Here is a 21,576-nt window from a genome sequence, read left to right on the forward strand (position 1 = left end):
CAAGCCATCTTAGTTCCGTCAGGCCCCGCTGTGGGCCTCAGCCCTACAGCTGGTAGCCAGGTCACTGCAGCGGAGGAAGACAGTGAGCAAACAGGGCACAGGCCGAAGCAAGGGAGCCCCGTTACTCTCCACCCCACTGGAAAGCAGGAGCTCGGCTGGAGGCCCAGGTGCTCCCGCCTGCACCCCCACCCCACCCCACCCCCTCCCGGGCCGTCTCAGCTGCTCTCTTTCCACACCCCAGGGCCTCCTGGAGTCTGGAGACTTCACTTCCGAAGAAAGGCAGGCAGGCAGGCCACCACTGGGCCCCGGACTCACCCCCCATCCTGATCCCAACCCCCACCCCCACCCCCGCGTGTCACGGGTCCTGGGAAGCCGAGTATCACCACACTGGAGGCCAGGCCTGGTTTGCATAGTCTGCACATTTAATCACTTTAAAACCTCTAACATTATCTTGTGTCCATTAAATAGAACCAACAATGCTTGTCCTGTTTAAATTACATGAAAAAAACAAAAAGAAAACCCCACGGTGCACCAACCCAGTATCTTACAAAACCAGCCGGGCTGGCCACGAGGGGTGGGGGTGGATAGGAGAGAGGGGCACCCCTGGGCAGGTGGCTGGGTGCCAGGAGGGGCTAGGAGAGAGAAAGAAAAAGGAACTCCCAGATGGGAGGGGACTGATTGTCCTAATGGAGGGGTGCAGAAGGCACGTCAGAAGAGGGGAACTTGGGGGGCCATTATAGGTCAGTGCTTTCTCCACTAGGGCACAGTGTTGGAGGGGGCTCGGTGCCACTGCCCACCCACCCCTGGCACCCAGAGAACCAGTGACCCATGAGCCCTTGGCATAGTCAGCCCCATTTCAAACACAGATGTCAGCCTGCCCCTCCCACCATGACCCTCCTTTCCTAGGGCCCACCCGACCAGCCTCTTGGGGCCTTGGGACCCAGCTACTTAGCAACACGCTGCAGCCTCCCTACACCTCAGGGCCTGGGCAGCCAAGGGAACAGCAGGGTGGACAGTGGGTGCTCTAGCTGCTACCCCCACTAAAAAACAGAACAACAAAAAATCAGCTTCTAAAGAGAAATGATCACAGAGTGAAAATATATCCTCAAACAGCCCCTGAGATCCCCACAGGGGAAAGCAGCATCGGGTAGGAGGCAGGAGGGGCCATCTGGGCCTCCGTCCCTCCCCACCACCCACCCAGGGGCTCCGGGACTGTGTGTGCCAACAGCCCAGGCAGCCCCGGGCTCAGAACACAGGGACATGGGCCCTGGCAGGGGGGGCGGGGGTCAGGGCTCTAACAGGGACTCAGCCAGACCTTCAGCCTCAGCCATGCCAGCCTGGCTGAGCCTGGCAGCCAGCCGGGGTGGAGACACGCATGAGGTGCAGGGGCAGGCAGAGGGGCACACCCACCCATCCTGGGGACACCTGCTTTGCCTTGGTCCCTTCCTATGATCACCGCTTTGGCCCGAGGCTTGCAGGGGAGGGGGGTGGGACACAGAGTTGGGAATGTAAAGCCCTTGGAGAGGTGGCCTCCTCCTTCAGATGCCCCCCTGGGCCAGCCTCCCTGCTCCCTACTGCCCGGATGGGGACCATTATTGCTTTAGAGGGACGAGAAAAGGGGAGGAGCTGCAGCCTGGGTCAGGAATCCCAAAAAGGAAGGGCTGCCCCTCTTCACTCCACAGGGAACTCCGGCTGGGGCCCGGACCTCGGAAAGCTGCCCTAAAGGTTTCACTCCTTTCTCCACGTGGCGGCGGCAGTGCTGGGGGTGGGGGGTGCCCTCCCCTGCCCCCCCCCCCGCAGCTGGAACAGGCCCCACCTCAGGCAGCCAGGTGGGGCCAAAGGGAAGGCAGGAAGCAGTCTCTGCCCCTCTTGCCTCCCAGCTGGGATCCAAGCCCAGTCGCAAGATTAAAAAAATACTTTGGTGAATTAAAAAGTGCCCGAGGAGGGGATGGGCTAGAGGGGGCAGGCAGTGGGCGCTCGTCAGAGGGTGCTCTGGTCTCTGATAAAGGCGGTCCTCTCGCCCCGGCCCACGTCCTCCTCCGAGTCGGAGAGGCCCTCCTCCTGCCAGGCCTCGGGGGGCAGCCCCTTGTAGGAGATGAGGCCACGGTCCATGCGGTACACCTTCACCCCCCGGAAGCTGAAGCCTGAGCGCAGCTGCAGGACCAGGAAGACAGTGATGAAGACCAGCACGATGAAGGCGCAGCTGAGGCCGGCCACCACCTCCGGCAGGTGCGAAGGCAGCAGCCCTGTCCGCAGCTGTGGCTCTGTGTCCACCTCCTGCGGCGGCTGGGGCTGGGGCTGGGGCTGTGGCCGGGATTCGCGGCTGCTCTGGCTTTGGCGGGAGCAGGTCTGCTCCACAGGGTCCAGGGAGGCGTGGCTGGGGCAGCTGAGGCAGTCCGTGGGGGCCGGCCCCCGGCATGTGGCGCACGAGGCGTGGCAGGGGGCGCAGACGCTGGCCCGGATGGTCTCCACGTCATTCTCTGTGCTATAGTGTGTATTGAGGATTTGGGGTGCAAAGCCCGGCGGGCAGTGCTGGACGCAGCTCTTATGGTGCAGGGAGAAGCCTTCCTCACACACTGCCGGGGGTGGGGGGAGAAGGCGGGTGGGCATGAGACAAGCCAGCCATGGCCACGGCAGCCCCAGGCACCTACAGCCCCAAGCACAGCCTCCACAGTCCCTGGATCCCCCAGGCCAAGAAGTGTGGCCAGCCCAAGGGCCCTGGGAGTCCCAAGGTCTCTTCAGACCCCTTTTCCTCCCAGAGCTGGGTTCAAGACAGGCACCCCCTGCCCTCACAGCCTCTGGCTCCCCGACCCCAGCAGCACCCACTACTGACCCACACAGGCCTGGCTGGACGTGAGAGTCTTGCAGCCGCTGCTCTCGGGAGGCAGGGGCAACCCCTCAGGGGCCGTGCCGTAGAGCACGAGGGTGAACTTAGTCAGCGTCCCTATTCGTCAGGTGGGGGAAGAGGCAAAGGTTAGAAGGCCCTGCTGCCACACCCAGCACCCCAGATCCCAGGAGCTCTCCTCCTCGTCCCTCCACTCCTTGAGGGCCCCTACCATAGTTGTTGGCTTCACTGGTGTTTTCAATCTCCAGGACCCACTCGCCAGAGGGGTCCTCATCCCAGGAATGGGTTGTCATGAAGGCCCAATCGTTAAACCCATCTGCGGAGTAGTCATGGGGCCTGGGGGGAGGAGGGTGCACACAGCTGACTGAGGCTCAGGGGCACCCAGGACACCAAGCTCACCACACATAGACCATGCCCCTACCCCCTGTGCAGCGCCAACCATGCTGGGCTGGAAACACCTACTAGCTTGGACCTATTTCCCAGTAGGCCACATGTCCCAACCAAGGGATTCTGGAAATGTGAAGGCTCTCCACAAGGGAGGCACACTCCTGGCATTAGATGGGCAGAGGCCAGGGATCCCTACAAAATGGGACAGTCTTATACAACCAGCCATCCCTCCCGAGATGCCAACAGTGCCCCAACTGAGAATTGTTTTGATGAGCATTAGGGCTTGTGAGTAACCAAAGTGCATGCAAGGGAATGAACATGTGTGTGCAGAAGGAGGGAGAACTGCATGGCGGCGGGGTGGGGGGGGGTGTTGGCAAGGGGCAGGGCAAACACCTGGCGGCCAGCAGGGTGGAGCGGGTGCCCATGGGGCTGACCAGGTGGATGGCCAGGTCACCTCGGCGGTTGTAGGACAGGGTGAGCCGCGCCTGAGCGTGCTCCAGCCGAGTGATGTGGCTGGGCTCCCCCAGGCATGCGGTCACAGTCTTGCGCACCTCCAGCCGCTTCCCGATGTCCCTGCACGGAGAGCACCATGACATTCCGTCAGCCCAGCCCAGAGGGACTGGCGGGCACCCGCTGCAACCCCAGACCCCGCCCGCCCCCTCCCAGCCCAGGTCCAGCCTCACTTGGGCTCGGTGAGGATGTCGATGATGCACTTCCGCTGGGGAGCCACCCCGGTCCAGTTCTGGGCCAGGGCCACCATGGCACCTGCATCCAACAGCCCGTAGCCATACGAGTGGCTCACTGAGGGAACAGGGAAAGCAGGGTCAGCCGGGAGGCACGCAGTGACCCTGCTGCCCTCAAGCCCAGCCCACCTGGCAACACTGGCCTCACCTTTCCGGCCCACACCGTTGGTGGTCCAATCATTAGCGTTGAGGTGGGCTGGCTTCGAGGTCTGTACCACCAGGTGCTGCATGTCCCGCCAGGTGAGGTTCTTACTGCAAAAGAGGGGGGACGAGAAGCTGGAGACTAAGGGCTACTCCCACAGAGAACAGTAGTGGGGACAGGGTGGTCCCTTAGCCCCCCACCCACTTACTTTGCCTCCAGGGTGAGAGCGATGATGCCGGCTGCCAAGGGGGCAGAGGCCGAGGTGCCTGTGTGTGACTCCGTGCACTTCTGCCGTAAGTCAGTGGTCACCTAGGAGGGGGACAGGTGTTGGGTCGGGGGGAAGGGGGCAGAGGGGCCTTCTTTCTGCCTAGGAGGCCCTGGGCACCACGAAAAGCATGGCAAGCCAGGCCAAGGCACCCAGATTCCAGCAGCTGCTGTGCTAACTTGCTGGAGATAAGCCAAACCCTGGCCTATTCTGAGCCTCAGTTTCCCAAGGAACACAGAGTTTGGACTATCTGAACTAGAGGCTGGAGATCACTGAGAGCAGTGCATGCTTTTAGAAAGTCCACACACCTCAGGAGCTTCGTGGAGGGCCCCACGGCCCCCCGAGTGGGAGGTGAGAGGCAGACAGGGTCCAAAAGGGGGCCCCGTTTCCCTGGCCCTCACCCGGGGCAGGACTCACGATCTGCTTCTCATTCTGGTTGCCGCTGCTGTAGGTCGTGGCCAGCGTGGACGAGCAGGCCTCGCTGTACCAGGGCACGTTGCCGAGCTGTGTGGCGCTGCTGATGGACAGCGTGTAGATGCTGTTGGTGTAGCCATCACAGTTGCAGCTGTCATGCTCCCGGCCCCCGTTCCCTGATGCCCAGACAAAGATGGAGCCCAGCCCCTCACGGCCCTGTGGACAGAGCAGGCTGGGGTCATGCGGGAACAGGACCGGGGGGATGCCTGGGGAGGAGAGGCTGCTGGAGCCTCGCAGGGCCCCCTGTGAGACCCCAGTGGAGCAGGTATGTAGGCAAATACGTCTCTGTGCTCAAAAAAAATTGACTGGGACCAACCATCACCAAGATGCTGGGTGATGATCTCCAGGGGGTAGAATTATGGGTGATGTTTATTTACTTTTCTTTTTCCCTGTTCTTCTAGTCCTGGGATGTTTTAATAAAAGTGCACTGTGTAAGGTTAAAATTAAACACAAGAATAAATAAAAAGGAACAGAAAATGAAAGGACGAGAGAGCTGAGACAGTGCCCAGCCTGCCCCGGAGTCCGCCCGGCTCACCTGGCTAACACCCCGGTAAAAGGCCTCCTCAGCGAGGCGGGCGGGCCCGTCCACCGTCTTGCCGTCGTCCTCGGGGCCCCAGCTGGCGCTGTAGATGTGGATGTGGTTGGGGTTCAGGCCCAGCGAGCGGGCCTCCACTGCGTCTGTCACCTCGCCATCCAGCATGCGTACCCCTGGCCACGGAGGGGGCGGGGAGAGGGGTGCCGCGTGGGTCCAGCTGCCCAGGGCACCCCCGGGAGCACGCCCAGCCCTGCAGCCCCAGGGGCGGATGGGGAGGGGAGGGGAGAGGCTGCCGCGGGACACAGCCTGCCCTGGGGTGCTGGCATCGGGGGCTGGTGCTCATGCCCCTCGCCACCCAGAGAGGGGGAAAGCGAACACACCCTGCCCCCAACCACACAGCCTGGGTTAGAAAGAGTCTCTGGGTTCTTGAAGGAGCATGGGGATCCAGGCCTGCCCTGTAAGGACTCAGGGGGTTTGTGAGGATTTAGGGAGACTCCTGAGTAAGAAGCCCTCTCCCCACTAACCACAGCACTGGTGGCCCAGCAATTTGAGCCTCTAGGAATCCTCTACTGAATAGGCATGCAGTCAAAAGATCTACAGTAGAAGTGCAGGCACTGGCCAGATGGGAGGTGGGCGGAGAAAGACCCCACTGGAAAGCCCCCCCCATTCCAGGGTGGCCAATGCCCACACCCACCTCCAATGCGGGCGTTGTAGGCCACACCCACACCACAGACGCCGTTGTTGGCCACCGCGGCCACCTCGCCAGCACACCGTGTGCCGTGCCTGCCAGGGCCAAGAACACTGCATCAGGGGGTACACGGAGCATAGCAGATACAGCCAGAGAGATCAGCACCCCCTGCCCACAGGCTCACTCCAGTCTGACCAAACCTGCCCCAGAGCCCCACTTGCCCAGGTCTAGGGCAGGGTCTATCTTGACCCAGGCCCAGCCCTGCTTCCCTGGTGGAGGACAGAAGGGAGCACCTGTCACTCCTCACCTGTTGTCGTTCATCTGTGTGTACCGAGGCTGGGGATCAGGGTCCTGGTCATTGACATCGAAGCTGGCCCCGGGATCCTAGAAAGGATGTGGCCATCGTCAGGGGAAGCTGGACCACGCTGGCAGAGCAGGACAGCCCCTCGAAGCCCCTCACCAGGGCCCGCTGCCTCCCTCCCCCGCCTCCTCACATAATTGCCTGCCAAATCTGGGTGGTTCTTCTCTATGCCGTCGTCCAGAATGGACACCACGATGCCATGCCCCGTGTAGCCCTGGGCCCAGGCCTCCTTCACGTTCAGGTCCCGCCGAGTGACATCAGACTGCAGAGACACCCCCCATCACGCCAGTGCTTACGAGATATGGTTGACTGTGTGAGGTTGGGGGTGCTCAGAGGATCCCCTCACCATGCCCAAAACCTCCTTCTCCACCCGTCCCTGCTCCTGAAATGCCACCACTGGTTGTGTGGGCTCTGTGGAAGAATAAGGAACTCCAGGAGGGCAGCCCCTGAGGCTTGGCAGGCTGGGCTAGGGAGAGGTTGCCCAGCAGAAGGAGAGAGAAAGAATTAGAGGAAGGCCCAAGGTTGGGCCTCTCCCACCCATGGTGGCTGCTGTGCACCAAGATCCCATGGTGGGGGTCACAGCTGGAGAGCAGGACCCGGGGACCCAGGGGGGCCACGTACCAGGTACCACTGCTGGGGAAACTTGGGGTCTGTGGGCTCCTGGTACACATCCCGTTTGGTCCGTCGCTTTGCCACCTGCTGTTCCAGCCACTGTACCTGCGAGAGAGTGAAGGAGAGATGGTGTGGGTGGAGAAGAGGGGGAGGAAGAGAGAGGAGCTCCTAACAGCAGGAAGGGGAGGATGGCGACAGGAGGGGCTGGGGCCCCACTCACTTGAGGCTCTCTCTGCAGCCGGCTGTGCCGCGGGCGGTGAGGTGACAGGGACCGCTTTGTCACTGCTCGATGCCAGAAGTGGTAATAGTCGCCGAAGATCTGCAACAGAACGGGGAGATTGAGCTGGGCTTTCCATCTGTCAGTCCTCGGGGAGGCGGGGGACGGGGGTGGACAACAGCTCCAAGGGAAGGCTCACAATGGAGGGGTTGCGGGGGGTGGGGCATCTGTTCCCTGCCCAAAACCCAGCAAGAACCATGCAGGGGATCGAGGGGTGCTGGAATGGCTCCCCCTCATTGAGATATGCTGGTCCTCAGAGCAACCTGTGCAAAAAACCCAAGGGCTGGCCCTGCCACTGCTCCCACCTTATGCTGTGACCTAAGGGCCATCTCAACAGCTCCTGCCCCCCAGGGCCCGAATCCCTTCCCTCACTGGCCTCCCTCTATGACCACCTACCTGGCCCAGGTTGAAGAAGCCATGCTTGCGTGCCACGCTGTCAGCGGCGGCCGGGCCTCCAGCGATCTGCACGGCCCACGTGTTGGTGAAGACCTTCTGGCCACGGGCGTTGGCCGTCAGCAGGACCAAGGCTCCCGCTGCTACTACCACCCATAGCAACCAGGGCCTCCGCTCCATGGGGGGGGCAGGTGGCCGGAACCCTGGAACCCCCGTCTCCTTGGCCTGGTCACAGGGCCTCTGTTCCCAGCTGCCTGCTCACTCCCTGTGGCCCGGGGCTGACTGGCGGGGGCATGGGGCCAAGACGGGGAGGGCTGGTGGGGAAGGACAAGGGCGGCCAGCGCTGAGAGGAACAACGGGAAAGGGGGAGAGAGTTAGCCCTTCCCCAGCAATATACCAAAGCTGCCCTTCCTACCCCTCAGCTCAAGCTGGGCCTAAAAGGGCTCTGGGGGAAGGGGGTGAAAAGAATCGTCCTCCCCAGAAGATATACATCCCCCCAAAGTCAGCTAGACAGATGGACAGATAGACCCCAACACCACCGCCACAAACACAGCCACAGCACCCAAGCCCCTCTCCACACAGGAATGCAAAAGTAGATAAAGAGTAGTGAGGCTTGAGTCACTCGAAATCAGAAACAACTGAATAAATGCTCACCATAATCAACACTAAGACGATGGATTATAAAGCAGTATGCACACATATTACTCCTACTTTGCTTTGGGGAAAAAAACTATGTGTATATTTACATGTAAGCACAAAACAAAATCTGGAAGGACATGAGCTAACAAAGATTCTCTCAAGATGGTGAGAATTACAAGTAGTTGTTATTTTTCTTTGTGTCATTGTATAATTCTGCAAATTACCTAGGTATATCTCATAAAGGAATAAAATGTTGGCTTTTTACGCTTTGTCAAATAAGAGACATATACAACTCACAAGGGTTTGATGGTTCAGCCAAGCAGACCAGCCATAGGGAGATATTTGCACAGCCCCTGGGAAGAAAGAGTGGGCAACCCCAGGCGGGATGGGGCTTTGGGGGCTGTGTTCTGAGAGCAGGAGACAGCCTCCCTCTATGACCCAGAAGGGTGGCCATCAGCAAATCCCAGGGGCCCAGGCTCTTTTTATGTAGTTTCCTGGGGAACACTGGGGCCACCCCGAGCCCTGCCCCTCCTGCGCCTGGAGCCACCCAGCAGCCCCCCCGGCTCACTCCACACCCACCAGCCTTGCATAAATGAGCATCTGGGCAGCCAGGGCAAACACAGGCTGCTGAGCCAGGAGCACCAAAGGTGAGGCTGAATCAATAGTCCACGTCATTTTTCCTCCTTCAGCAAACAGACAGCGGGACCTCTCTGCCCGGGGCCATATAACTGTCCCCACACAGGGCCCTTGACCAGCCAGAAGCTAAGCCCCTAGGGGCAGGGAGAAGCTGGAGGAGGCCCCGGTGGCACTGCTAGGGGTGTCTCATCTCTGTGCCAAACCTGTTCAGCAGTGCCAGCCCTCAGGGCATGGGACTCCCATGGTCCAGCCCCAGTAGAGGCCGCTCTTTGCTGGTTAGCAAAACAAAGCTACTCCCAGTTCTCCCAGGCCTTAGGGGGCTGGAAAGGATAGGCTCACCACTCCAACCCCCCTTTTTCAGGGGCTGCCCTCAGCTACAACCGGCCTCCCTGACACCACATGAAGTGGCACTACCCCCCACCCTCCCACACTTTGCACCCCTGCTCAAACCCCACCCAGCAGCTGGGACACACACACACACACACACACACACACACACACACACACACAATTCCTGGAGTATTTTCAGTTTACACCAAAATAACCTGACAGCTGATGGCAGGAGGCATGCACAGTGCAGCTCCTTCTCACCCCGAATGGGCCAGGCCTGGGAGCCACACACCATGATCCCATGGGCGGCCGACTTCCAGAAAGCCAGCCTGAGCAATGGCTGACACCTAGGCCCTTGGGGGAGTGGGGGTGTGGGGGTGGGGGGTGTGACGGGACTCACCCCAAAGCTCCTCATTTAACAAAAGGGGGAGGGCTTTGAGGGCACAGCTGGATAGGAACAAGGTCTCTTCTTCCCTTCTTGCCACAACAGCTGCCTCTTGGATCCAGAGGTCATGCAAAGCCCCACCTGACCACAGGGCTGGGAGTCCTGCCGGAGCCCCAAAATCAAGGCTGGACCTGGGTCTGGGTCTGGCTCAGCCTAGAGCATGCTGTTGATGGATTTGCAGCTGTCTGGCATTAAAGGTGATTAACCAACTATTTAATTAACTTGCAGCATCCAGAAAGAAAGCAGACTTCAGGCCCAAGGAACAATCCCCCAAGTAATAGGGACTGACTCTCTCTGCCCAGGGTCTGGAGCCTGGAGCCTCAATGGAGGGTGGATATAGCTCCCCCCGGCAGCCCTGTCTCCGCATCATGGAAGGAGGACCCCCCAAAAGAGTCTGAGCTGAGAACAATGAATGAATGGGCTTCTCCCCACCCCCATCCCAGACTCTGACTCACGCTTTGAGTCCCAGTTCGTCTCAAACCCAGAGACTCACTGTATTTCCAGCCTCCCGTGATCCCCTCTCACATATGGGATTCGGGACACAACTCAGTTCAGGCTGTGGCTGTAGGGAGCTGTGTGTGCCCTTCCTGGCTGTGTTCTCAGGCAAAGTCCTTTTCTCCAGCCTCACCAACATCCTGAAACAGAGAGCCACTCTGGGGCAAGGCTGGCTCCCAAATTACCTCTGCCCCCAGCGGTCTGGTTGCTGGTTCCCAGACACTGAGGGTCCAGCACGGATGCTGCCTCAGAGCAGGCCACTTGAGAGCTGCTGGGGAAACCTAATTGGGCTCTTTCCAGCCGAGACACCAACCCAGGTCCTGTTAGAAACACTGAGAGGCTCCCCAAAATTCTGACTTCCATTGCCTACTCAACCACTGAATTGCTGGGTGATCTAAGGCAAGTCACTTCCTCTCTCTGCTGGGCCTCAGTTTCCTTGGTGGTAAAAACTGCTAAACCAGTGGTTTTCAAACTTTTTCTTAAGCCACAAAACCCTCAGATCTTAAGTGGAAGCTCAATATAAAAATAGTAAAACGAGCTGCTCTGGTTGAGATGGGGCCAAGCAGACACACACATTCCCTGGCCACCTTCCTATGCTGTGTCTACACCTGGCTAGCAGCTGCCCAGCCATCACTAGGCCACATCACCTGGGTTCCCCTCTCACTTCCCGAGTTGAGAGTCTGAAAAAGAATTACAGTACTCTGGTGGATGAGGGTCTGCACCCTCAGGCACAAGGGCCCGGGGACTAATGGGAAACCCGGCACCGACCAGACAAGTGACTGCCTTCAGACCTGTCTGCCAAGCAGGCCGCCCCTCGGTGCAGCCGCCCCATGGGGGCAGCAGGAGCCTCGGCCAGGCCTCCGCAGTTGGCAGATCCGGCACCTGAGTCCTCTCCCCTCGCAGCTGGGGACGTGAATAATCCCCTCCCCTCTCTCTCGCAGCTCCTCCATTCCCCCGGCGAGAGCGCAGGCCTTCCCCGGCAGCCGCGGAGCTAGGGAGCCGGCGGCGGCCCAGGGAGGATGGCAGGGAGGCGGGAGCACCCAAGCGCCTCCGGAATTCTCTCCCAGTCCGGGCCCCGCCGGCGCTTCCTGAGGTCAGAGGGCTCGCCCCCACCCCAAGCGGAAAAGTACCCACAGGAGCAAGGGCCGGGGCCCGGGCCGAGCCGGGCCAGGCCGGCGCGCTCAGGTGGGCTGGGGGCGTCCTTCCTGCTCCCGCAGACCCATCACTGGGGCTGGCTCCGGAGCTGGTTCTGAGAGGCCGGTCAGGCAACCCGGGCCTCGGGAACCTGGGTCAGGGCTGCCCCGGTGCCTGCGCCCCGGATCCTGCCTCGCCGGAGCGCCTATGGCCACGGGAAACCCTCACCTCCTGCAGAGCGGCCTGGCCGGCTCCCCTCGGGCCCGGCTCCCCGGCGCGCTGCCTCTTCCGTGCCCCGAGCCCTCTCTGCTTACCCTGAGGAGCCCGGGCGGGGGAAACTTTTCCAGGCGAGCGCCGCGGCGGCTCAGGAGCCCCTCGGCCGAGCGGCAAGCCGGGCTGCGGGGGCCTTGTGCTCGGCGCGGTCCCCGCGCTCGGCGGCAGCGTCAGGCGCGGAGGCGGGGAGGCGCGGCGGCGTGGCCTCGACCGGGCAGGCGACCAGGGCAGGACTCGGCCTCGGCTGCGGCGCGGACGGGGACAGCGGCCCGGCCGCGGCGGCGCGGCTTGTTTACTCAGGCCGCTGTCAGCGGCGGCGGCGGCCGGGACTCCTCCTCCTCCGCTGCCGCGCTCCTCCCCCTCGCGCCGCCGCTGCGGGCCCGCCGCCCCGGCCCACGGCGCCCGCCCATGCCGCCCGCCCCCGGGTCCCCGTTCGGAGTGGGCACGCCGCGCACCCTAGCGCGCCGGAGCCCCGGACCCCGAGCGGCGGCCTTGCGGCTTTCTGGGGCGCCCCGCTGCCTGCGGCTCCCGGCAGGAGCAGGTAGGAAGTGGAGCTGGCGATCCCAAAGCCCTCGCCCCCGCCCGGCGCGTCCTCGGGACCCCGCGCCCCCGCTCCCGCCCCCGGGCTCGGCCCAACGCGCTGCGAGTTCCCGGGTAGACGCCCCGGAGACCCGAAGTCGGAACCCTTGGGAAGTCTCTCTGAGACCAGATTCTGGGGATCTGGCCCTCTCCTCCTCCCCTTTTCCCACTACTAGTCCATGAGTTTGGCCAGGACCGGGTTAAGTGCCTTGGGATGGCGAACCTGGGGTACCCGCTCCGGGGTAGGACTTCACAGCGGCAGGACCAACCTTCTCCTGGCCTTCTGATAGAGGAGTCGCGATTTTACTTGCCTCTGTGTGGAAAGGTGAATAAGCAGAACAAGTAGCTCACCTCCTTTTAATTTTTTTTTTTAACTTTTTTTTTTTAACACCAACCTCAGGCCAGGTGCTGGGGCAGATACTACATTATCTCCTCCTTATGTACATTATTTAATCTACATAATCCTTTCAAGCTGACAATATTAATCCCATTTTACAGATAGGAAACTGAGGAGAATAGACCAAGGTCCCACTAGCAGGCCTCAGAGCTTGGACGAGACCCTGGGCTTTGGCAGACCGTGAATAGAAGGTCCATGTAAAACACCACGCAGCTCCTCTCCCTCCCTGGGTTCCTGCCCTAGAAAACGTCTGTGCTACTTGGCTGAGGCCAGCACTGCCTGAGCTGAGAAAGAAATTCGGGGCATGGTGGCCAAGTGCTACCGGGACTGGGTTATTCCGAGATTGCAGAGCAGCTTCTGCCCATCCCTTCCCACTCCCTGGGAGATAATCTGGTTGACACCACTGTATAAACCTGTGGCAAAGAGCCTGGTGGCCTTAACATAGGTTGGGGGACAATGATAGAAAGCTGATAGACAATGATAGAAAGCTGAGTGCTTTCTGCCAGCCAGGCACAGTTCTTTCCATGTGTTATATCTCCTTTCATCCTCACAACCCCCATGAGGTGGATACAAGTACGTTTTCCTTAGGCACCATTTTTGTATCCATATCTACATTTTGGGGCCCAAAGAGTGTAAACTAATATTACTAAGGTAACTCACTGTGACAGTCAACCAGCAAACCTGAGTTCAAATCCCTGCCACACTGTTTTGTACAGTACCATAGTACACACTTGTGTTAGACAAGTTACTTAATTTCTCAGTCTCAATCAAGCCCTCTAAGATGAACATAATATTAAATTAATTGGAAAAGGTACCATTGGTGCACCCTTACAAACTCTACAAAAATGAAACTTGGAGAAGAATGTGGGATCCTCATAGTTGAACTGGAAGTGGAGACCAGTTGGCCTTCTCTTGGGGGGTGGGGGGCTTCTTCCCTGGCCCTCCACCTCCCTGCACTGGGAGCTAAGACCCCTAGGGGTCACCCCGGGGTAGCCCCAACCAGGCCCTGCCACAGTTGGGAGAACAATACTTTTACCGTCAGAGGCAGGAAGTGAGTCAGTGTGTGAGCAAGAGAATCCAGTTGAAGGGAAATAGGGACAGGGCTGGTCCCAGTTAGCTTGGGAGTCCCCCAGTACCCTTCCCACTTGCCCTCTGGCTTGAAGAAAGGTCCCAAAAAGAACGGCATTCTGGCTGCCTCGAATGAATGTCCGACCCATCCTGGAGGTTGGCCCCAGGGGATCTGCAGTAGATCTTTGGATGGGGAGGGGCCAGCCTGGGCTTGGAGGGCTCCCACCCCAGGCACTGGGAACTCCCAGTTTCTCCCTGCCAGACTGCCCCTCCAATCCTGCCTATGCTGTAAAGCAGAGCTGCTCAGAGGTGCATCCCTGACAGGGAGGAGGGTGGGGAGGGTTGAGCAGATCCTCAATCCTCCCCTCTACTGTCCTTGCTTCCCCCAGAGAATCTCCCCTTTTGTCCCTCTCTTATTTTGGAGTTTCACATAAGATTGTATTGTACGACAGTTCTGCTAAAAAGACTCTGAAAGGCCCTCTTCACGAGACCCCTTGTCCAGGGGGGCCCTCTGGGGTGACTCCCATCTTGCTGCAGCTGGTAATGGCCAGCACAGACTTCTCTTTCCTTTATCTCCTTTAAACAAGTCCAGAGGGCAGGTGTTGTTCTCTTTATCACTCCCAATTGAGTTATCTGAGGCTGTAGGCCTGAGGGGCTAAACTGCAGCTGGAGCCCAGTCTCCTGACCTGGGACTTTAGGAATCCAGGGTCCCCTGTGATCACAGCTTATCAATTTTTCACATCAGTTACTAGGAACGTGTAGAATACGACAGAAGCCTGGTGATGGGCGGGGCCAGGGGCGGGGGCGTGCGGGGGTGAGGCCTGGAGGGGGAAGGGGCTCCAGGAGGAAGGGGACGGCCAGCCAAGCCTCTCTTTATCCATGGATTAGGGGCTAATCTGGGAGGCCCGCAGGAGTAACCGTGATCTTAAATCCACTCAGTCACCCTGATTCTCAAGAGTCCCATTGTCTCCTTGGGGTGCTTGAGGGTCCCCTTCTCTCCAAACCTCTTTCCCACCCACTCTCAGGCACCTCAAACAAAGCCTTCAGCAGCAGCATACAAGGACATACAACACAAGTCAATTTCTCTGGCAGAGTGGGATTTGGGAGCTTTTTGTTTTCTTCCATTTGCTTACTCGTATTTTCACGAATGTCTACAGTGTTTTATAATAAAAAATTCAACCTTTAAATCATGCAAAATTGGCTAAAGCATGCCCATACTTCACCATCTAGGTCCGCAACACCTGGGGTCCCTCTTGAATGCGGCTCCTGCTCCCCGCTCTGGCCGCCAGTGCACCATCAGTCTCCTTCTGTCCCATCCCAGGGCAGGGCTCTTTGGTTCTGGCTAAACCACTTTGGGAAAACCTTTATATGACAGGCAAATACGATGTCTGTGGGTGGGGGGAGGAGCCACAGGTGATTTGGTGGTGACGTATCTGTTCACACTGGCCAGCCCTTCTCATTTTCTCGTTTGTGGGATGGGTCTGCACTTACTTTTTACCTGCTGGCTTCGCACATCCCAGCCACTTGTGGACTTCGTGGTTTCCCTCTGCCAGCTCCATGTCTTCAGGCACCTAATGCTTTCAGTCCGATATAGTCTGACATATTCATTGAGCACCTGCTCAGTGCTGGGTCCTGAAACGTCAGAAGTTGAGTCTTTCAGACCTTGTTTTCAGGAAGACAAAGACCATCTTTGGTGAAGTTGGAAAGAGGGAAGCTGAGATGTGCCTAGATCTTCCTGGATCTGAGACAGCCTGTATCCTTGCAGCTCCAACAAGCCTGCTGTCCTTCCTTCTCCTTCTTGATCCCAAAAAGTGAGGCAGTCAATTACCGTGACTTCTTGTTGAGCTGTCTGGTTGATTTGTCTTTCACCTGAGGGTTTCCCAACCTGGGCACTATTGACATTTTGGGTTGGACAGTTCTTTGTTGTGTGTGGCCATCTTGTGCATTGTAGGATGCTTAGCTTAGCTGTGTCCCTGGCTTCTGCTCACTAGATACCTATAGACCGCCCCCCTCATCCAAGTCACAGCAACCAAAAATGTCTTCAGACATTGCCCAGCAGGCAGTACAACAGTGGAGCTGTTTAGTGTTCAGAGCAAACAATTATGTGCTTCTGCATGACACCTGAGGCCATGGCTTCCAAGAATGAGTGTTAGTGATAAGCAGAATCAAGGAAAGAATCAGTTATGTTGATCATGTTTTGTTTACTAAGGTGGGGAAGCTGGTCAGACATGTAGCATTAAATAGATGTTCAGAAAGCAGATCAGTGGTTGCTTGGGGAAGGGGCAGGGAGGGGTGAGAGAGAAGTCTGGGGAGTGATGGATATCTGCATTGTCTTGATTGTGCTCATGGGTTTCATGTGTAAGCATATGTCAGAACTTGTCAAATGGTACACCTTAAATATGTTCCATTTATAGTGTATCAAATGTACCTCAATAAAGCTGTTGAGGGTAGGGAAGGGGGAGTTAATGCTTAAATTGCAGTTTCTTTAAAAAAAAATTTTAAGCTGTTTTTAAAATGATTTAATTGTTTAAAGTTTTAGTGCTTGAAGGGCATTATTTTGAAAATTCACTAACACAAAATAGCGCATTCCTTGTCAGTGGCAGATGAGGGTTTACTGTAGTACTTAAAAAGAAATTGGGAAAAAAAAGAAGAAAACTTTTGGGGCCTGCAAGGTAGACATAAGAAAATAAGCCCAAGAGATGCTGACAGCAGCCTGCTGGGAGTGGCTCAGGGAATCCAGCAAGAGCCCATCCTCTGGCTTAGGGGAGGCATCAGGGTGTTTCCGTTGTAGGATGCTATCAAGCCAATAGGTCTGGAACAGTGTTATCAGGAGCTTCGGAAGATAAAATAACAAATATAGTACTGTCTGCCAGGAAAGGCACAGATGATTTTGGAAAGTACAGGCTCCTCCACTACTTTAATCCCTAAAACAAACATTGCAGGGGAAAAGTCGGCTAATACCAGGAGGTGGCAGGCAGTATGCCTCAGTGGGGCAGGTACACCTGGGGAGCAAGAGCGCTTCACAGGTGCCCGCTGCCTGCGCCAGTCTGCACGTTAAAGGCACCAGCACCACTTATGCCCGAGGAGGTGCCCTTGGTAGGGAGGGGAGCTGGACATTCCCAGCAGAGAGCTGTGGTTGGCAAATGATGAGGGGTCCCTTGTTGACAGGATGAATACTTTTATGCTGATGGAGACCTCCACAGAGGTTCTGGGGAGCCCCTGAGTGAGGCACGGGGGCAAGGAGAGGATGTGATGGAGAGTAGTTATGTGTGGTAATAAAAGCCTCTGTTTGAATGAGGAGTTATTGCTTAATGGGTTCGAATTTCTGTTTTGGATGATGAAAATGTTCTAGAAATAGATAGTGGTGAAGGTTACAGAACATTGTCAATGTACACACAGACTTGTTCACTTAAAAGTGGTGAAAATGGTTTTCAAGTTACATATCTTTTATCACAAGTAAATAAATAAATAAAACAAAAACGCTGTTTGTAAAGGGTTGATTTGATTCATTCATTCCTCGAAGTTGATTGAACACCTCCTGGGGGTTAGGACCTCTTCCAGTTGAATAAGAGGCACGATCCCAGCTTTCTCACACTTCTCACAAGGCTAAGTTCTACTGGGGACAATACACAGGCAAATAAACCAATTTAGAAGATAAATTCAGATGATCATAAGCATTCTGGAAAAAAAGAAGAGAGTGATGTGGTGGTGCCTAGGGCGGGGGAGGGCCGCTATACCTGGGGTAGTCAGGGAAGGCCTCTCAGAGGAGGTGATATTTGAGCTGAAGCTCAAAAAAGAGGCAACAGTATGGAGACCTGGAGGAAGGGAGTTCCAGGCAGAGGAAACACAGGCCGAGTGGGTGAGCTTTTGCACTTGAGGAACAGACGTTCTTGGAGGGCGGTGGCAGGAGGCGACGGGAAGGAGAGAGGTGGCAGAGGTAGGCAAGGGCTAGATCACAGAGGGCTTGGCAGGCCAGGTCAGGAATTTGAATTCAATTCTCAGAGTGATGGGCAGTTTTTGGAGAATTTTACCAGTATCCTCTTTAAAATACCCTCTGACTATTGTGGGGAGAAGAGATGTAGGAGGTAAGAAAAAAGCCTGACCTAAGAAGCAACATTAGTGGACCTCCCGATGTTACCCATGGGGGGACAGACTTAGGGGAAGTAGAGTCACTTTCATAAACTGGTAAGGGGTTTAGTGAGTTCTGGAACTGGCCTGGGAGGGACAGACAGGAAGGACGAGGCACGTCTATCCTGGGCAGCAGGGCCTCTGCAGGCTGAGAACTGGCTGGGGGCTCATCCGGTTAACACCCCCAGGATCCCAAAGCCCAGCCACCTGGGTCATCCTGGGTTCAGTTGCTTCCCCTACAGCCACAGCCAGTGGGCATCTTTAGCAGAAGACTTGGCAACAAGAGAATGCTTCAAGGTAATGGCAAGGACTCACCCAGCACCCATGCCATGTCAGGCACTGTTTGGGGGGGGGGGTTGTTTGGTTTTTTAATTTTTATTTTTAAATTCAGTTTTATTGAGATATAATCACATACCATACAAACCACCCGAAGTGTGCAATCACTAGCTCACATAGTTGTGCATACAACCCCATGTTGTGTATCATCGCAGAGCTGTGCATACAACCCCATGATCAATTTTAGAACATTTTCATTACTCCATAAAAGAAATAAATATAAAAAAGGAAACCCAAATCCTCCCATACCCCTTACCCACCCACCCCCATTATTGACCCACAGTATTGGTGTGGTACATTTGTTACTGTTGATGAAAGAATATTAAAATATTACTGTTAACTATAGTTCGTAGTTTGCAATAGGCACATTTTTCCCATACACCCCTCTATTATTAACTCCTTGTAATAGTGTCGTACATTTGTTCTAGTTCATGAAAGAACTTTTTAATATTTGTACAGTTAATCGAGGACATTGTCCACCACAAGATTCACTGTGTTATGCATTCCTATGTTTTAACCTCCCGCTTTCCTTCCGGTCACATACAGGACTCTAAAATTCCCCTTTCCTTCACATTTACCCACTATTCAGCATTGTTAATTATTTTCACAATAATGTGCTACTGTCACCTCCATCCATTTCCAAATGTTTAAGTTCAATGTAGTTAAACATTCTGCACGTATTAAGCAACCACTCCACATTCCTTAGCCTCAATCTATGTTCAGGCACTATTTAAAGAGCTTTACCCTGATTACCTCATTTATTGCTCATAACAACCCTAAAAGCAGCTATTATTATCCCCATTTTACTGATTAGGAAACCGAGGCCTGGAGAGTCTGCTCAGAGTCACAGGAAGAGGAAGACCCAGGATTTGAAGACCCAGTGAGAATGGGAAGCCCACACACTTAACCTAAAAGAAGACTGGACCGTGGTTGAATCGGACACCAATTCTCTCAGGCATCATCACCTGGCTGATTCACATTCGACATTTTTTCGGACAAGCTCACTTTCATTCTTATGGTCGCACGTATTGATTTTCCTATAAGGTCCTGCCACTGACCTGGTGGACTGACCCAAGTAACAGCCTTCCCGCCTCACAGACCTTCCAGAAAAGGCAGTACAGTGCTCTGTTATCAACCCAGCCCCAAGTTCAAATCTAGCTCTGAAATTCACTTGAATGCCCCAGAGCAGAATATTTAGCTTCCTTGAGCCTCGGTTTCCTCATCTGTAAAATGGGATAAAGATAGTGCCCAGCTCCCAGGTGATACCTGTAAAGAGCTCTGCACAGCCTCTGGCCAGCAACTATGGTGACTGTGATGATGTAGCACCCTCCTCCCTTCTGAGGAGGAACTCCTTCTTGTTGGCTGCCCGTGGAGGCTTTTCTGACCCCTCTGCATTTGCCTAAACCCAGGCTTCCATGGGTGAAATCTCTGCCCTAACCGTGGCTCTTCTTTTCATGCTGTTAGGTTATTTTTTCCTGGGCAGGAAGCCACCGGCCTCCTTGCCTTGCTGTCTGTGCTCAGCACAGCCCCTGGTGTGGCGTGGTTCCTGGGAGGCCCACGTGGTGCCTGGCACCCATTTTGCAAGCTGCCTACTCCTTTGACCTCTTGTCTCTGAGGTCAGAGGTCAGAGTTCAGAGGACAGCTCTCTGAGGCAGTACTTCCCAACACGTTCACATCATGACACACAGAATATGGGGGCGGCCCTCTGGGGCGAGGCTGAATGAGGCTGGCGGGGCCTTGCCAGCCGCTGCCACCCAGGCCTCCTGCCTGCTCGGGGGCCGAGGGGTCTAGAACCCGTGTCAGGCCCAGTCCCTGGTGCTGAACCTCCAACTGAGGGTCCCACCGCTGGGCTGGCCCAGTCCTCTCCTCCAGGGTCCGGGCAGGGCTGAGCTAACCAACCGACTCTCGTTTTAGAGAGAAGGAAGTTTCCATGAAGGAAAGCTTGTTCTCCAGGGCGGCAGCAGGGACCTTTCTCGCTGTGGCAGGGGGTCTCTAACTTGGGTGCTGTCGGACTCCCTTTAAGGGGATGAGAATTCCTGCAGACCCCCCAGGGCTGATGTAAATTTTTAGCTCTCACGCAAGCACCAATCCCAAATGAATAGGTGATACACAATTCAAAGGTCAGAACTACATAGAAAACACACCTAAGCCATCTTGCTCCTATCTCTGCTCCTTCTATGTGGGGCCCTCTGCGCCCCAGTACTAATTTTTATTAGATTTGATTTATTCTATCAGTGTTTCTTTTTGCAAACCTCATGCACATTTATCTATCTATATCTACCTATTCTTCTCAAAAGGTGGTGTACTAAGTATATGACTCCTGGGGATAAATCTGGACCCGGTATCGTGGGATTGAGAACATCTTAACCGAAAGGAGCATGCGAAGTGAAACAAAATAAAGCTTCGGTGGCTGAGAGATTTCACACGGAGTCGAGAGGTCACTCTGGTAGACATTCTTATGCACTATATAGATAACACCTCTTAGGTTTTAATGTATTGAAATAGCTAGAAGTAAATACCTGAAACTACCAAACTCCAACCCAGTAGCCTTGACTCTTGAAGACGATTATATGACAATGTAGATTACAAGGGGTGACAGTGTGATTGTGAAAACCTTATGGATCACACTCCCTTTATCCAGTGCATGGATGGATGAGCAGAAAAATGGGAACAAAAACTAAATGAAAAATAGGGTGGGAGGGCGGGTGTTTTAGGTGTTCTTTTCTACTTTTATTTTTTATTCTTATTCTGATTCTTTCTGGTGTAAGGAAAATATTCAAAAATGGATTGGGGTGATGAATGCACAACTATATGATGGTACTGTGAACAATTGATTGTACACCATGGATGATTGTATGGTATGTGAATATATCTCAATAAAACCGAATTTAATTATTAAAAAAAAAGTTGGCATACTATATGTACTTTGCTTTTTTCACTTAGCAATAGATTTTGGAGAGATTTACATAGTAAACAAACATAAACAAAGCTACAAACCCCATAAAATTCTAAGTAAAAACATCAGTTTAAGGGGAAGGATGATGATGTTTGGCTGGGACCGAATTGCCACTAGCAGCAGGTGGGTTGGATCACTAGAGCAGATCTATGACTGTGGCATGTGCTGGGGAATGAGTCAATGCTCCCACTACTTTTCTCTATTCGAATTACTGCAGTACTTTTATTTGCACAGTAGGCTGTTACATCATTAGGCCTTCCCTTGGCTTCAACGCATCATTTACGCATTAAATCCGCCTCTGTTCTTTTCTTGTTAGACAGCAGCGATTAAAAAGGACTGCTTGATGCCAACACAATCATAGACATACATGCAAACTCAGGCACTGAAATCCTGTGTCAACACTAGATCATAAGGTGATCATGCCAACGGTAATAATAA

General features: G+C 55.4%; 2 protein-coding genes across 6 annotated transcripts; one reads left to right on the forward strand and one right to left on the reverse strand.

Moving 5' to 3' along the window:
- Positions 1 to 400: 400 nt before the first annotated feature.
- Positions 401 to 12,023, reverse strand: FURIN (furin, paired basic amino acid cleaving enzyme). 5 transcript variants are annotated; one of them, XM_037833096.1, is made up of 16 exons: positions 11,716 to 12,023; positions 7,726 to 8,065; positions 7,273 to 7,371; positions 7,062 to 7,157; positions 6,574 to 6,702; positions 6,387 to 6,463; positions 6,086 to 6,174; positions 5,392 to 5,564; positions 4,800 to 5,012; positions 4,326 to 4,426; positions 4,124 to 4,251; positions 3,916 to 4,033; positions 3,626 to 3,805; positions 3,057 to 3,181; positions 2,834 to 2,944; positions 401 to 2,576 (listed from the first exon to the last, which is right to left on the reverse strand). In XM_037833096.1, the coding sequence occupies exons 2-16, from the start codon at positions 7,900 to 7,902 to the stop codon at positions 1,981 to 1,983; spliced, it is 2,412 nt and encodes an 803-aa protein (XP_037689024.1). In that variant the 5' UTR covers positions 7,903 to 8,065; positions 11,716 to 12,023; the 3' UTR covers positions 401 to 1,980. The 5 variants fall into 5 exon arrangements, with proteins under 5 accessions (XP_037689024.1, XP_037689025.1, XP_037689023.1 ...); XM_037833097.1 differs by having other exon boundaries at positions 10,266 to 12,023; XM_037833095.1 differs by lacking the exon at positions 11,716 to 12,023 and adding an exon at positions 8,659 to 9,423.
- On the forward strand, positions 11,287 to 20,613 carry LOC119532736 (translation initiation factor IF-2-like). The gene is made up of 4 exons (XM_037835070.1): positions 11,287 to 11,452; positions 11,562 to 12,215; positions 12,430 to 12,578; positions 18,997 to 20,613. The coding sequence occupies exons 1-4, from the start codon at positions 11,287 to 11,289 to the stop codon at positions 19,087 to 19,089; spliced, it is 1,062 nt and encodes a 353-aa protein (XP_037690998.1). The 3' UTR covers positions 19,090 to 20,613.
- Positions 20,614 to 21,576: the final 963 nt, after the last annotated feature.

Source organism: Choloepus didactylus, chromosome 4, assembly GCF_015220235.1.
Source record: "Choloepus didactylus isolate mChoDid1 chromosome 4, mChoDid1.pri, whole genome shotgun sequence".
Taxonomy (NCBI): Eukaryota; Metazoa; Chordata; class Mammalia; order Pilosa; family Megalonychidae; genus Choloepus; species Choloepus didactylus.

Excerpts from the sequence above, each read along its gene's own strand:
- FURIN (XM_037833096.1), bottom strand. The coding sequence starts at position 7,902 with ATGGAGCGGAGGCCCTGGTTGCTATGGGTGGTAGTAGCAGCGGGAGCC. Across the intron at positions 7,372-7,725 it reads GCTTCTTCAACCTGGGCCAG|ATCTTCGGCGACTATTACCA; the intron begins GTAGGTGGTCAT and ends GTTCTGTTGCAG. Across the intron at positions 5,565-6,085 it reads CTACAACGCCCGCATTGGAG|GGGTACGCATGCTGGATGGC; the intron begins GTGGGTGTGGGC and ends CTCCGTGGCCAG.
- LOC119532736 (XM_037835070.1), top strand. The coding sequence starts at position 11,287 with ATGGCAGGGAGGCGGGAGCACCCAAGCGCCTCCGGAATTCTCTCCCAG. Across the intron at positions 11,453-11,561 it reads GGCCAGGCCGGCGCGCTCAG|GGCTGCCCCGGTGCCTGCGC; the intron begins GTGGGCTGGGGG and ends AACCTGGGTCAG. Across the intron at positions 12,579-18,996 it reads ACTTGCCTCTGTGTGGAAAG|GAAACCGAGGCCTGGAGAGT; the intron begins GTGAATAAGCAG and ends TTTACTGATTAG.